At 43.6% G+C, this 12,419-nt stretch overlaps 1 protein-coding gene across 1 annotated transcript in view; it reads right to left on the bottom strand.

Moving 5' to 3' along the window:
• LOC116986470 (bactericidal permeability-increasing protein-like) overlaps positions 1 to 12,419 on the bottom strand; it is a 37,039-nt gene that overhangs the window by 14,360 nt on the left and 10,260 nt on the right. Inside the window, exons 5-12 of the mRNA XM_033042030.1 lie at positions 8,622 to 8,685; positions 8,423 to 8,483; positions 6,654 to 6,745; positions 5,605 to 5,781; positions 3,339 to 3,398; positions 2,915 to 3,082; positions 2,748 to 2,815; positions 892 to 934 (exon numbers count right to left, since the gene is read on the bottom strand). Coding sequence (XP_032897921.1) covers positions 892 to 934; positions 2,748 to 2,815; positions 2,915 to 3,082; positions 3,339 to 3,398; positions 5,605 to 5,781; positions 6,654 to 6,745; positions 8,423 to 8,483; positions 8,622 to 8,685 — 733 coding nt within the window. The remainder of the gene's footprint in view (positions 1 to 891; positions 935 to 2,747; positions 2,816 to 2,914; positions 3,083 to 3,338; positions 3,399 to 5,604; positions 5,782 to 6,653; positions 6,746 to 8,422; positions 8,484 to 8,621; positions 8,686 to 12,419) is intronic.

Genomic DNA, 12,419 nt, shown 5'->3' with positions numbered 1-12,419 from the left:
AGGAGATGACTTCAGCAGGGCAAAATCAATGTAAACAAAAGGCCGGCCTGCTAGGGTACTCATGTCCATGGAATTGGGCTGGAGATTGAAACGGACAGTGCAGGGTTTGGGAACAACTAGGGTGGTAGTTGGGGAGGGAACATTGTCAAAAGGCATGAGATCTGTGATGGATTAGGAGATGATGGTCTGATGTTTGTCGGTGATGTCATGGTCAAGGGGTGGGTATGAGGAGATGTACGAGAGGCCTTCAGCTTGGTAGAGTTCTGTCAGCCAGATTACATCAGCACCACCCTTATCTGTTCCCTCCATAAATGATGCCTGACACGCTGACTTCCTCCAGAACTTTGTTTTTAACTCAATTCCACCATTTGCAGTTGCAGTCACATTCAGAACTTAGGTTGTTTATTATCTGGGACTACATGATCATCATCACTGCACAAGGTGTTGATCATGGACCTGAGAACTTTGTTTCCATCATCCACTGAGGATTTCCAGCACTTTCTGCTTGTATTTAAAATCTTCAACACCCTTTGAACCTTTGGCCCACTGTGTCCGTGCCAAAAATGTTGACAAGTTAAACTATTGTCGCCTCTGCATGCACGTGATCCACATCCCTCCCTATTCAGTAAGGTGGAAGTATCTTCCTAAATGCTGTGATGAGACACTTCCAAGTTAAGTTCAGAAAGGATCTTGCCTATAAATCCATCATATGGCATCTGCCAATTTAAGATGACTAGAATCGGCGTATTAGGATGCTGTCACATTGCGCCACCATAACGCTTACCTTCTGATATGATGACTGTTACTTTGATCACAGACTAATTTGCACCCAAGACTCAAGTGTCATCACAAACAAACAAGACTTAAAATCATGCAAGAAGATTTACTTACCCGAACAGGGCCAACATTAGAACGACCAAGAGACAATTTCAGACTGTACAAAAAGACAAAGTAAAAAAAGCAGAACATCATTACATCACAAAGGGAATTGTCTGGATTTTTAACAATGTTTGTGCAATCTGACTTTAAACTCCTGGTACAGTGATGTGAGGCAACATGCAACAAATATAATGGCAGCTTGGGTTTGTACTGAATACTTGGATGGACAGCATTGGATCACAGGCATGTTTAAACTATCGCACATTTTTCGATGCGCTGTTCTCTTTGCATCCTGAGATCCAGACGTATCGCCACGCCTCAGTGCACGCAAGCCCTTGACCTCTCCCTGCAACAGCACCAACCCTTTCTATCTCAGTGCTGTCCTTGAACACAGTTCCACTTTATCCTTTGCCACATTCAGTGCCTCTACTTTCCTCTGGTCTCCCTCTCTCCCCTCCAGTTTCAGCCCTTGCCGTGTTTTCACCTCAATCCGTCTGATCTTCCCCTCTCTGATCCTAAACAGTGGCCACACTAACAAGCATTTTTTCTTGTTTTTGTCTATATTCACGGGGTCTGAGATCTGCTCAACATTGTCATAGATTCATAAATTCACAACTGGAATGCATGCAGGCTTAACATTGACATTATATTCACAGATATTTCTTCCAATATGCAGCTAAACACAATAAAGGTGGCTGTGGCACAAATGATAGCTTCTCATCGGAATAAGGAATGAGGGGCGGCATAGTGGTGCAATGGTAGAGTAGCTGTCTCACAGCTCCAGAGACCCGAGTTTAATCCTGACCTTGAGTGCTGTCTGTGTGGAGTTTGCACCTTCTCCCTGTGACCATGTGGGGTTCCTCCGGGTGCTCTGGTTTCCTCCCATATCCTAATGATGTGTGGATTTATAGGCCAATTGGTGATGTAAATGACTCCTAGTGTGTGCATGTGGGATAACAGAAGTCGTGTGAACCAGTGAGTGATGGTCAGTGTGGATTTGACGTGCCAATGCGCCTGTTTCCAGTCTGTATCTAAACTAACATAACATGCATAAAATAAAATAACATGCAAAATGTCACGTTTATCAGAGGAATGATATGATTTATGATTATGATGCTACCTGATAACCTCTTGCTTGTTGCATGAAAAATATTTCTTTATCTTTGTTTCAACTTTGGAAAGAGATCATAATCAATTTAAATGGCATGGCGTCTCATGGCATATAATGATCCTGATGAAACACTGGCATTTGGGTGAGTTATATGTGAGCTCGATGGTGAAAATCAGTTGCTTGAATTTTATCTTATTCAATGCACCGACTTTGACAAATTCCACTCAATGTCACTAGACAGGAGTCTCAGAAAATTCTGGTGGATTAATCCTAATACAGATGTTGCACCCTCTCTGAGATTAACTAATAACGTACATCGACGGTCAAATTTAGATTTAGATTTATTTTACTCGACTGGCTTCGGTACTATATTAATAAAGGAAATAAGCAAAAAAATGAATCAATAATGACTGAGTTTGGCTATCAATTAATGATAATTGTTAGTTGTGCATTCAGTATGAAAGTTATGGATTGAAGCCCCAATCTAAACATTTGAACACATAATCTACACAAATTTTAACTATGACTGATTTTTTGCAGGGACAGCTCCATCCACAAATTCAGATGGTTAAAGATGTTTGAACATTTTGCCAATACAGAGCAGGTCGTTTTTCCAGTATCCCTCTGATGTGTATTTATTCTCCAATGCCAAGGATCTTCGATGTTTATTGTAATAAATTGTGTGGTAATTATCTTACCCCGCACAGACTGGGGCCATGTGAGGGCATGAATGGTCCTTCAGTTGTCTTTCCCTTACCTATTCAGTTGTAGGGATCCAATCAGTTTCATCTGAGCGATACGCACACGAGCAGAGACACTCGCTTGCTGTAACAAGACAAAATAATCAAGGAGATTTCTCATGGCAATAATTTTGCCGACTGTAAAAATGTATGTACTACAGAAAAAGACGATTTTTGTACTTACAATGTTCAGGACAAAAAGTGATGCGAGGGTTGAATTTGGCTGGACTGCACACACGTCAAATGCTCCAAATGCTTGAACGTTGATGTGTTTTTTTGCAGCCTGCAGAATTGGCGATCGAGTGGCTCGCAGGCGCATTTCTATTGGCATGTTAGGATAGAGCTTTGCCAGCTGTTGAGACGTATATTCTATTAATATTTAGGTCATTAACATCATTTTCTCCACAGATTGTGCCTGATCTCTAAGCATCAGTATTTTATGTTATTTTTATTTGTCGTTTCTGGAGCCTGAAGAATTTTTCTCTGGTAATGTTCGTCTTTCCCATCATAGTGTAACGTGCAAAGAATGGTGATGTGATAACAATGGTGATATGGGATAAGGAGCGTTTAATATCAATCAAGAGTTTGCAAACCCATGAAACACTTACCCGAGGTGCGATTACACTGAAGGACCTTGTGTTTAATCTGACAGGCGATATATTCGGAATCTGGGGAAAACAGAAAGGAATTAGCCAATTTTTTGGCGGGGTATTTTGTGTGACTGTATCAAACATCATACATACATAAATTCTTCAAAGGCAAGTGTGGTGAAATAGTCAGTGTGGATTTCAAATCTCATCTGCAATTCTGAGATTGGATTTATAAATCACTGCAGATTGCATTGACAAAAATCTGGAGCATTATTAAAGTTATTGTAAAATATATAGTATTTCTAAACAACTCATTCTCTATTAATAAATATAGATTTACTGAAAGTAAATAATCAATATACCAGTTCTGCCTCCTAACCTATGCTTCATCTTCATTTCATATTTTCCACTTAAAGTAAAGTAGAGGTATGTCACGGTGTTGCAGTGGTAGAGTTCCTGCCTTACAGCGCTGGAGACCTGGGTTTGATCCCGACTATGGGTGCCGTCTGTATGGAGTTTGTATGTTCTCCCCATGACCGTCGTGGGTTTTCTTCGAGATCTTCGGTTTCCTCCCATACACCAAAGACGTACAGGTATGTAGATAAATTGGCATGGTAAATGTAAAATGTTTCCCTAATGTAGGATGGTGTTAATATGCGGGGATCGCTGGTCGTCGTGGACCAGGTTGGCCGAAGGGCCTGTTTCCGCGCAGTAAACTAAACTAAAGGAAATGTACTGCAGCCAATCAGCCTACCCGAGAGTCTTTGGGATGCGGGAGGATATTTGAGCCTCCAGGCCAAACCCATGTGGCTGCAGGGAGAACACGCAAACTCCTGTCAGACAGCACCAAAGGTCAGGACTGAATCCTGGTCACTGGAATAGTGAGATGGCAACACAACCTGCAGAACCATTGTGCCTCTCTGCAAACTGATGAACCATGGAAACAGGTCCCATAAATCACCAGACATTGCTACCCCTTGTTGCTCTGTGACCAAATAAAGCTCATATTCATAAAATAATTTATTATTTTAAAACAATGCCATTGTTCAAATAAGAGACAATTGAAAATGGAGTAAGTTTCTGACAGGAAGGTGCTTTATTTGTTACTCCTTCCTTGCACAGTGACATGAAACCAGCAGCTTGGAATTTGGAGTAAGAACAACAGTGAAAGCATTGACTCCTCAATGATGCCATGAAGTAAATCAGGCAGCAATGATCTGTGTTCCTAATAAACATAATCAAAGACGGAATCAGACTGTCCAATGCACCCCCACTCACGTCACTGCACAGGTGATAACGAGTGCTTGGAATGGGGTGTCCAGTGCAGCTTTAGAGTAATTGTGATCGGCAGGTGAATGGTGCCTCAGTGTTGCACCTCCGCATAGTTTCACAGCAATCTACTGCAGAAACCTACCTCCAGTTGTGAATGTAAATCTTGAATAAACGCTGTAAGATTGTTCTGTGAAGGTAAAATGGGTGGCCAGGTGGACTGGATTAAAACATAAAATCGCTGCTGACCAAAGTTGCTGAAAATGTAGCTGCAGGTTTCAGGAAGTTGTGGTCAGGAGAAATACACATTGTCTTGCAGTTACTGAATATTCGCGACTAGGGTAATACCTGCACCCGTCTGACTGAGATGGCTGGCTCTCAGAAGTCTGAGGAATATATAAACCGCCGTGCCTGGAAGGCTGAGGAATGTACCTGTCTGAGGTCTAGTATTGTTCCACTAAATAACATCTCCTTATATGTAAGGTACACAAAATTGCTGGAGAAACTCAGCGGGTGCAGCAGCATCTATGGAGCGAAGGAAATAGGTGACGTTTCGGGCCAAAACCCTTCTTCAGCCTGAAGAAGGGTTTCGGCCCGAAACGTCGCCTATTTCCTTCGCTCCATAGATGCTGCTACACCCGCTGAGTTTCTCCAGCAATTTTGTGTACCTTCGATCTTCCAGCATCTGCAGTTCCTTCTTGAACTCTCCTTTTATGTACGTACCTGTTATCCTGACCACTGCGTACGTGTCTGTTGCTTGATTGGGGAATGTGGGAGGTGATAAACCGTAGCATTAAAGTATATAAAGATTTACGAATAAGGGCAGAGAGCTCGACTTTTTGCTAGGTTGTTAACCTGTGTGAAGACTCCTGCTGATTAAACGTACGTTTAACGTAACCCAGTTGTTTCGATTATTGTCGAAACAACCGATGTAAGAGAAAAACGGGACTCACACAGTGAAAATAATAACCTCGTTCGTATACACTGGGGCAGTGAAAGGATGGCTTTTACTCACCATTTTATCAGTGATTTTCATTTGTAAGACCCCAGCTTCATAATACACAAATCCTGCTGAGTTAGCAAGGAAATCAGATATTCCCAAGTACAACATGCGATTGGATTGACTGGGAAGGCTGATTGGAGGTGGCTTGAAGGGAGGACCTTTATTTGTTCCCACTCTGTAGAATTGACCCTATAAAAAGAATTAGATGTCAAAGCTCAGATACTGCAAGAAGTCTCAAAAGGCACAGATAATGGAAAGAGCTGATCAATAACATTGTTTTTAACAACCGCCTGTCCATTTTCAAACTTCTGAATATAAACTTCTGTTGCCAGTTGAACCTTAGTTTGGACGAGACAACAAGGTCACAGACCATCCCTGCCTTGGTCCTAATGTGAACCAAAGAACAAGATTCTAGAGATGAGTGGGTTACTGTTCCCACAGTTCTTGGAACAGTAGGGTCAAAATCTTACGGACGTCATGGTCAGAATTGTTTCTCTAAATAATGTCAAGGTGATGGACAAAGTGCAGTTTAGAAGCTTTTCTTAATTAACATTAAGCTTTTTAAATTTAGGTCAGCTTCTGTTGTGCTAGAAAACTAAGGTTACCAATAAGCCTGGATAGTGAATATCTATCACAAGATCACTGGTAACTTACAGTATAAATAGAGAACTCAAAAACAGTCTTCGATTAAATTAAATTAAATTTCTTTTAAATTTCTTTATTTATATAGCACATTTTTAGTCAACTTGCATTGACCCCAAAGTGCTTCACATAATTACATACACACACACAGGCAAAGGTGGGTGAAGTGTCTTGCCCAAGGACACACACAGGCAAAGGTGGGTGAAGTGTCTTGCCCAAGGACACAACGACAGTATGCACTCCAAGCGGGATTCGAACCAGCTACCTTCCGGTTGCCAGCCGAACACTTAGCCCATTGTGCCATCTGTCGATAAGTCTAAAGGCAACAGAACTATGAAACAGCGCAAATATCAACCCATCCAACTGCCCATGTACACTCGCATCACCCTCCCCTCCCCTCCCCAGGAGTCAGGGCCTACCTTAAAATCCAGGTCCATGGCGTTATTTGAAATTTGAATTTGATTAACCAGTGAATAGTCAACCTCAGCAAATGGGTTAATTTTGAACCTTACTAAGAACAGAGGGAAAAGAACATGAAATATAATGTATAAGGAGGAACTGCAGAAGCTAGTTTACACCAAAGTCTTACACTTGACCCGAAACGCCACCCATTCCTTCTCTCCAGAGATGACGCCTGACCCGCTGAGTTACTCCAGCATTTTGTGTCTATCTTCAACATTAAATATAAAATATCAATACAAAAGATTTGAAATTCGCAAACCAGATTGTTTTGTTGGCTACCACCAGAGTGAAAGTTGAGGACTGCATTTGGCTTCTGTTCCAGGTCTACGTGTGGACTTTTAGTGGCACAGTTAGTCTGACTCATGACCTTCCCCAGCTCTTAATGAGTTGAGATGAAAACAACCAAGTTTGGCAGTGGCTCACACGATGAGCTTTTGCTTTAGTCCATATCAAGTCTGTTGCCAGGACGTACTCTTTCAGTTTCTAGAACACATCGCTAACTTCAGCAACTGTCTGGCTGTTGCTGAGGTCCTGATCCTTAACGATGAGTATTAGTTCTTTCACCACCAGAACCTGTCTTCCAATCCTTGTTGAGATTTAAATCTCAAGGTTTAAGGGCCTGTCCCACTTGGGCGTCATTGTGATTTTGTGAATCCCCAAATCCTGGGGCGCTGCACGCGTAATGCACGCCATGTGCGCATCACATGCGTGTCATGACGCGCGCATTGTGCTTCGTGACGCGTAAATGATGTCGCGCAAATGACGCCCAACTTCTTTATGTTGTCACCTATGTATACAGACCTTCCATCCTTTTCAAATTACCGTACAAATGTTGTAATCTCATCTTTACTCCCCATATGGCATTGACAAAGCTAGGCTCAGTCATCTTTCTCTTTCAATACACCCCTGCTGACATTTTCCCGTTCTCCGGTCTGCATTCCTCCTCAGAAACCAATCCCTCCCCTCAATCTAGCCCCATGGCCAACACCTTAATTGCCTTCAAAATGTTTCTAAGTCAATGGCCATTAATTGTTGGGTATAAGCTTTGGTTCCTGTCACTATCTCCGGAGAGAGCTCGGAATTCACAGTCATCCCATCTTTTGAGTGAAATGTTAAATTCAGGCCCAAAATTAAAATAAGCTGCCACTGTTTCAATTGCCCTTTCCCTTGGATTCTATCAATATTTATTTCTCAAACAATATCGTTAAAGGCCATCTTGCCATTGGTAGCTGCACCAACGATCTGCCACAAATGGACTGGTCTCAAATTTATATTTAATTGGTTGCAGAGCACTTTGAGATATCATTCAAGGGCGACACAAGAAAGGTGCTGGAAACTGGAATTAAAAAAAGCAAACTGCTGGTGAAACAACAGGTCAAGCATGGGCAGAGGGGAGAAATGATTGACATTTCAGGTGAAAATCCTGCATCGATCGAGAGGAGAGACAGCCAGACAGAGGGCCGAGGGGGAGAGGTGACACAGGAACTGAGATTGGGGGGGGGGGGGGGGGGGGGGGGTGGGGGGTGAGGGTGGGGGGGGAGAGTGGATGGTATTGGGACAGAGTTAGATGGGTGATAGGTGGAGGTAAACAAGAAAAGGCCGATGAAGCCAGGTGGGGGGAGGGGAGAGCGGGGGTGGAGACAGCTTCTGGAGAAAAGGAAGCAGCCATCTTGAGAGAGGTTTTGGAAGGCGATGGCAGAATGAGGGAGAATGTAAAACAACATACTTTCCATGGTCTTTAGATTCTTTTCCAACCCCCTGAGCGCACTGGAGATTTTAGGACATATCTGTATCAAAGAAATAGTAAATGACAATGAGGAGATGACCATGTTTGACACAGGCTCCACCATGAGTTATACAGCTCGAATGCTGTGCAAGTTAACAGCACAATTATTCAATATGAATGGTGAGGGAAGCTGACCTACCTGTTTGGTAAGGGCTTTACGAATGGGTTTCTCGAGGAATTTGCGGAACAGATTATACAACCATCTGCAAAGCACAATTTTACTTGGTGAAAACAAAATAAATCTTACCATTGTGCAGAAACACTCTCAAATACAAAAAAAGCATAGATTAAGTGTGAGGGTAATATGTTACCTGTAGACTACGTTTGTGTGAATAAATTATACCACTTCATCATTAAACCTAACCTGATACCAACCAGTCTCTGAGTTACTCCAAAAATACCAGGAGCTCAACAACCCAGCCAGGTCTGACAGAGGTTTACAGTACATGCACCATCTCCAATCTTGTCTAATCCCTCCTCGTTTAACCAGGTGGCCCCAGCTACTCCCCAGCTGTGCACTTGTCCTCATGCCCCCCTCCTCTCTGAACACCTACTATCCCCCCCCCCACAAAACCTCTCCTTGGTCTCCGTCTACTCACCTGCCCTCCTCCGACCCCAACCCCCACCCTTGTCGTGTCTTCACTTTCACCATCTCCCCCCCCTCCCGTACGCTTTTGGAATGTGGGAGGACACCGGAGCACCCAGAAGAAACCCATGTGGACATAGGGAGAACATACACACTCTGTACAGACAGCACCCGTAGTCAGGATCGAAACTGAGTCTCTGGCAATGTAAGGTAGCAAATCTACCACTGTGCCACTCACTCTGCTGCCCTAATGCTACATAAGAAAAGACATATATATTCTTCTACCCATTCCAATCCGTCTGTCCTTGGCCATCTCCATTACCAGAGGGAGGCCTCGTAAACTGGAAGAGCAACCCCTCGTATTCCCCTTGGGAAGCTTCAATCCAATCGCATGAATACTGAATTCTCCAATTTCAGGAATTCAATCTTCCAACACCTTTGTTTCCGCATCCTCCCCTCCCCCCCTAAGCCAGATTCTTTACACTCCTCCATCCATTCATCGTCCACCTCTTCCAACTCAAGATCTCTCATTTGTCTTGCCTTCCCCCTCCTATTCATTTCTACCCACCATTCTTCCCTCTGGTAATACATTTCACCCCCCCCCCCACCTTTTATTAATCAGATCTTTTCTTCTCTACTTCCCACCTGTAGCCTTAGCTACTATCTTCACCCTTTTCTACTCCATCCAACTTATCTGCCAATCAACCCCTCCTTTCAATTGCCAACTCTTGCCCCACCACTTCTCCTCACTTCTTTCTACCTGCTATCTCCGTTCTACCCCATCAGTCTGAAGGAGTCCCAACCCAACATGACTTTGGTCCATTTTCCTCCATGGGTGCTGTTGTGTTGTTGCCCAAGTGGAAGATGGGCCCAGTGGGTTGGATGGTCTCCGTTTGCAATGTAACAACTCTGCATCGGTACTTTTCCCTTCAGCAACAAATTCTGAAGATCAATAGCACTTGCATGAGGTTGCCTTCGAACAGCACCTGGACTTCACCTGCGCCCGGCACCACATTGTGACAACACTTCATCAATGCTCTGTGTCAACGCCATCCCAAACACCTCAATGAGTCTCCCACCGGTAGACTTGAACTCAGGATTCCTCCCCATTTGCTCTTCACATTTACCACCAGGATGTATTTATTAAGGCAACATTAAATATTTCATGTGTCCATTTGCCGTGGTCTTTGGTTTCAGATTTCAAGACCATCAATTGCACTTCCGAAATAAATCAGGATGAACTGGAAATCCTCAGCAGGTCAGCCAGCTTCCATGAAGGGCAGACTGAGCTATAATTCTAGGTTGATGGTATTGCATGTTTGATCTTCTATTTCTGTGTCATTGTGATTGTGACAACTGAGCACTAAGCAAAGGACTCATTCGACTCATAACCTCTGTGGGTCAGAAGAGTTAAGTGGGAAATAATGTATGGGGTGGATGATTTTCCCATCTCAATATATGGTGACCTCAAGAATACAAGACTACTGGCGTCTCCAACTCAGCTCTGCCCTCAGTCCTTCTCTCTCTCCACTTTCTTCTCCTTTATCAGCCTCCATAGTCTTACAACACAGCATATTGACCCACTGCCCACCGCTTACTGTAATCCCACCTAATTCATGTATTCACCATTCAACCAATACTAGACTAAGTGGCACCCGTTAGATCCCAGCATCACACGGGAGGGCGGGTCCCCCAATGCAATATTCCACCTCTCCACCAATTCCAATATTGGTGGCCAGTGGGGGGGAAGACTTTCTGGAGTGCTATTATGGGTGTTGTGGGCTGAAGGGACTGGTTTCCAGAGGGCTAGTATGGACATTGTGGGCCAAATGGATTCTTGGGCTGGCGGCTCAGTCACTCAAGCCTGTTGAGCTGGCAGCTCACTCACTCATGGCTGGTGGGCTGGCAGTTGACTCACGACTAGTCCTTGAAATTCCATTTCAAGCAGGGTGCAAGGCCACCAAATTCAAGAGCAGTTTCATACCATTTCTAGCCGGGTGCAAGCCACTAAAGACAGCGAGTCGTGACCTCTCCCTCCCCATCTTGCAGTGACTGAGCCACGCCCACACTTCTGGGTTTTATAGTCCCTCACCCTCCCAACAGAAACCTTCACACCATGATTGACAGGAGAGACAATCTCAACATATTTTAAACAGTAATAAGTCTTTTATTTTTCATCGATGGGAAAACTCCTCGACACCTGATGAGCAGAGGGGGACTGAGTAAGATGGCCAAAAATCACAGCCGCACGTTGTAGCGTTTTTTTCCTAAAAATCAATATAAAGCGTAAACAGGAAGTGGTCAAGATTAAACTTTTAATTATATAGAAGGCAAGGCAACTTTAGTTAGGCATGGCAACTTTAATTAGGCAAGGCAACTTTAATTAGGCAAGGCAACTTTAATTAGGCAACACAGCTTTAGCATTTATAAACCAAAGGCAACACAGCTTTAGCATTTCCAAACCAAAGTTAACACAGCTTTAGCATTTCCAAACCAAAGGCAACACAGCTTTAGCATTTCTAAACTATATTTTCAAACCACATTAAGGGCACTGACAGGTCAGTAAAACCACTCACAGTTTAGTAGACATGTGTTCAGTGTTATTCACAGCTCAGATTGAGAGAGATGACCCTCTCGCTCCCCCATCTTGCAGAGACTGACTAAGGCACTCAACACTTCCGGGTTTTATAGTCCCTCTGGAAAGGGCGTGGCCTTCAGGAGAGAGAATCTCAACATTTTTTAAACACTAATAACTCTTTTATTTTTTATTGATGGGAAAAATCCTCTTGTCCTGCGCAGCGGAGGGGGACTGAGTAAGATGGCCAAAAATCACAGCCGTAAGTGGCAGCGTTTTTAAAAAAAATCAATATACAGAACAGGAAGTGGTCAAGATCAAACGTTTAGTAATACCCTGTATAGGTACCATGACTGATTATCCTATTGACCTACACATCTTTGGGATGCGAGGGGATCCAGAGCATCAGCGGGAATCCCACATGGGAGAATGGTTAAACTACACACAGACAGCGACTGAGGTCAGGATCGAACCTGGATCACAGCCGCGGCTCTACAAGTTGCGCCAAAAAGGCTGCCGTTTCTGGAGATCTCAAAAGACAGGAAAAGAGCCAGAGTTATCCGGCCCAAATCATTGATTCTGCTTCCTTTTCCATGGATGGGACCTGATCCGCTGAGTAGGAACAGCATTTTGGGCAGTTTCCATTAAATATCTGACAGTTTTGACAGCCAGCAAGGTGGAGGGTATTGCATAGTTTGCTGGCAATTTATTATGGAATTGGCTTTTCTAGGCCGCTAGGCTGTAGGGGGATGCATTTTGCAATTATTAATTTTTAA

Source organism: Amblyraja radiata, chromosome 23, assembly GCF_010909765.2.
Source record: "Amblyraja radiata isolate CabotCenter1 chromosome 23, sAmbRad1.1.pri, whole genome shotgun sequence".
Taxonomy (NCBI): Eukaryota; Metazoa; Chordata; class Chondrichthyes; order Rajiformes; family Rajidae; genus Amblyraja; species Amblyraja radiata.
This window is presented reverse-complemented; position numbering and strand designations above follow the sequence as displayed.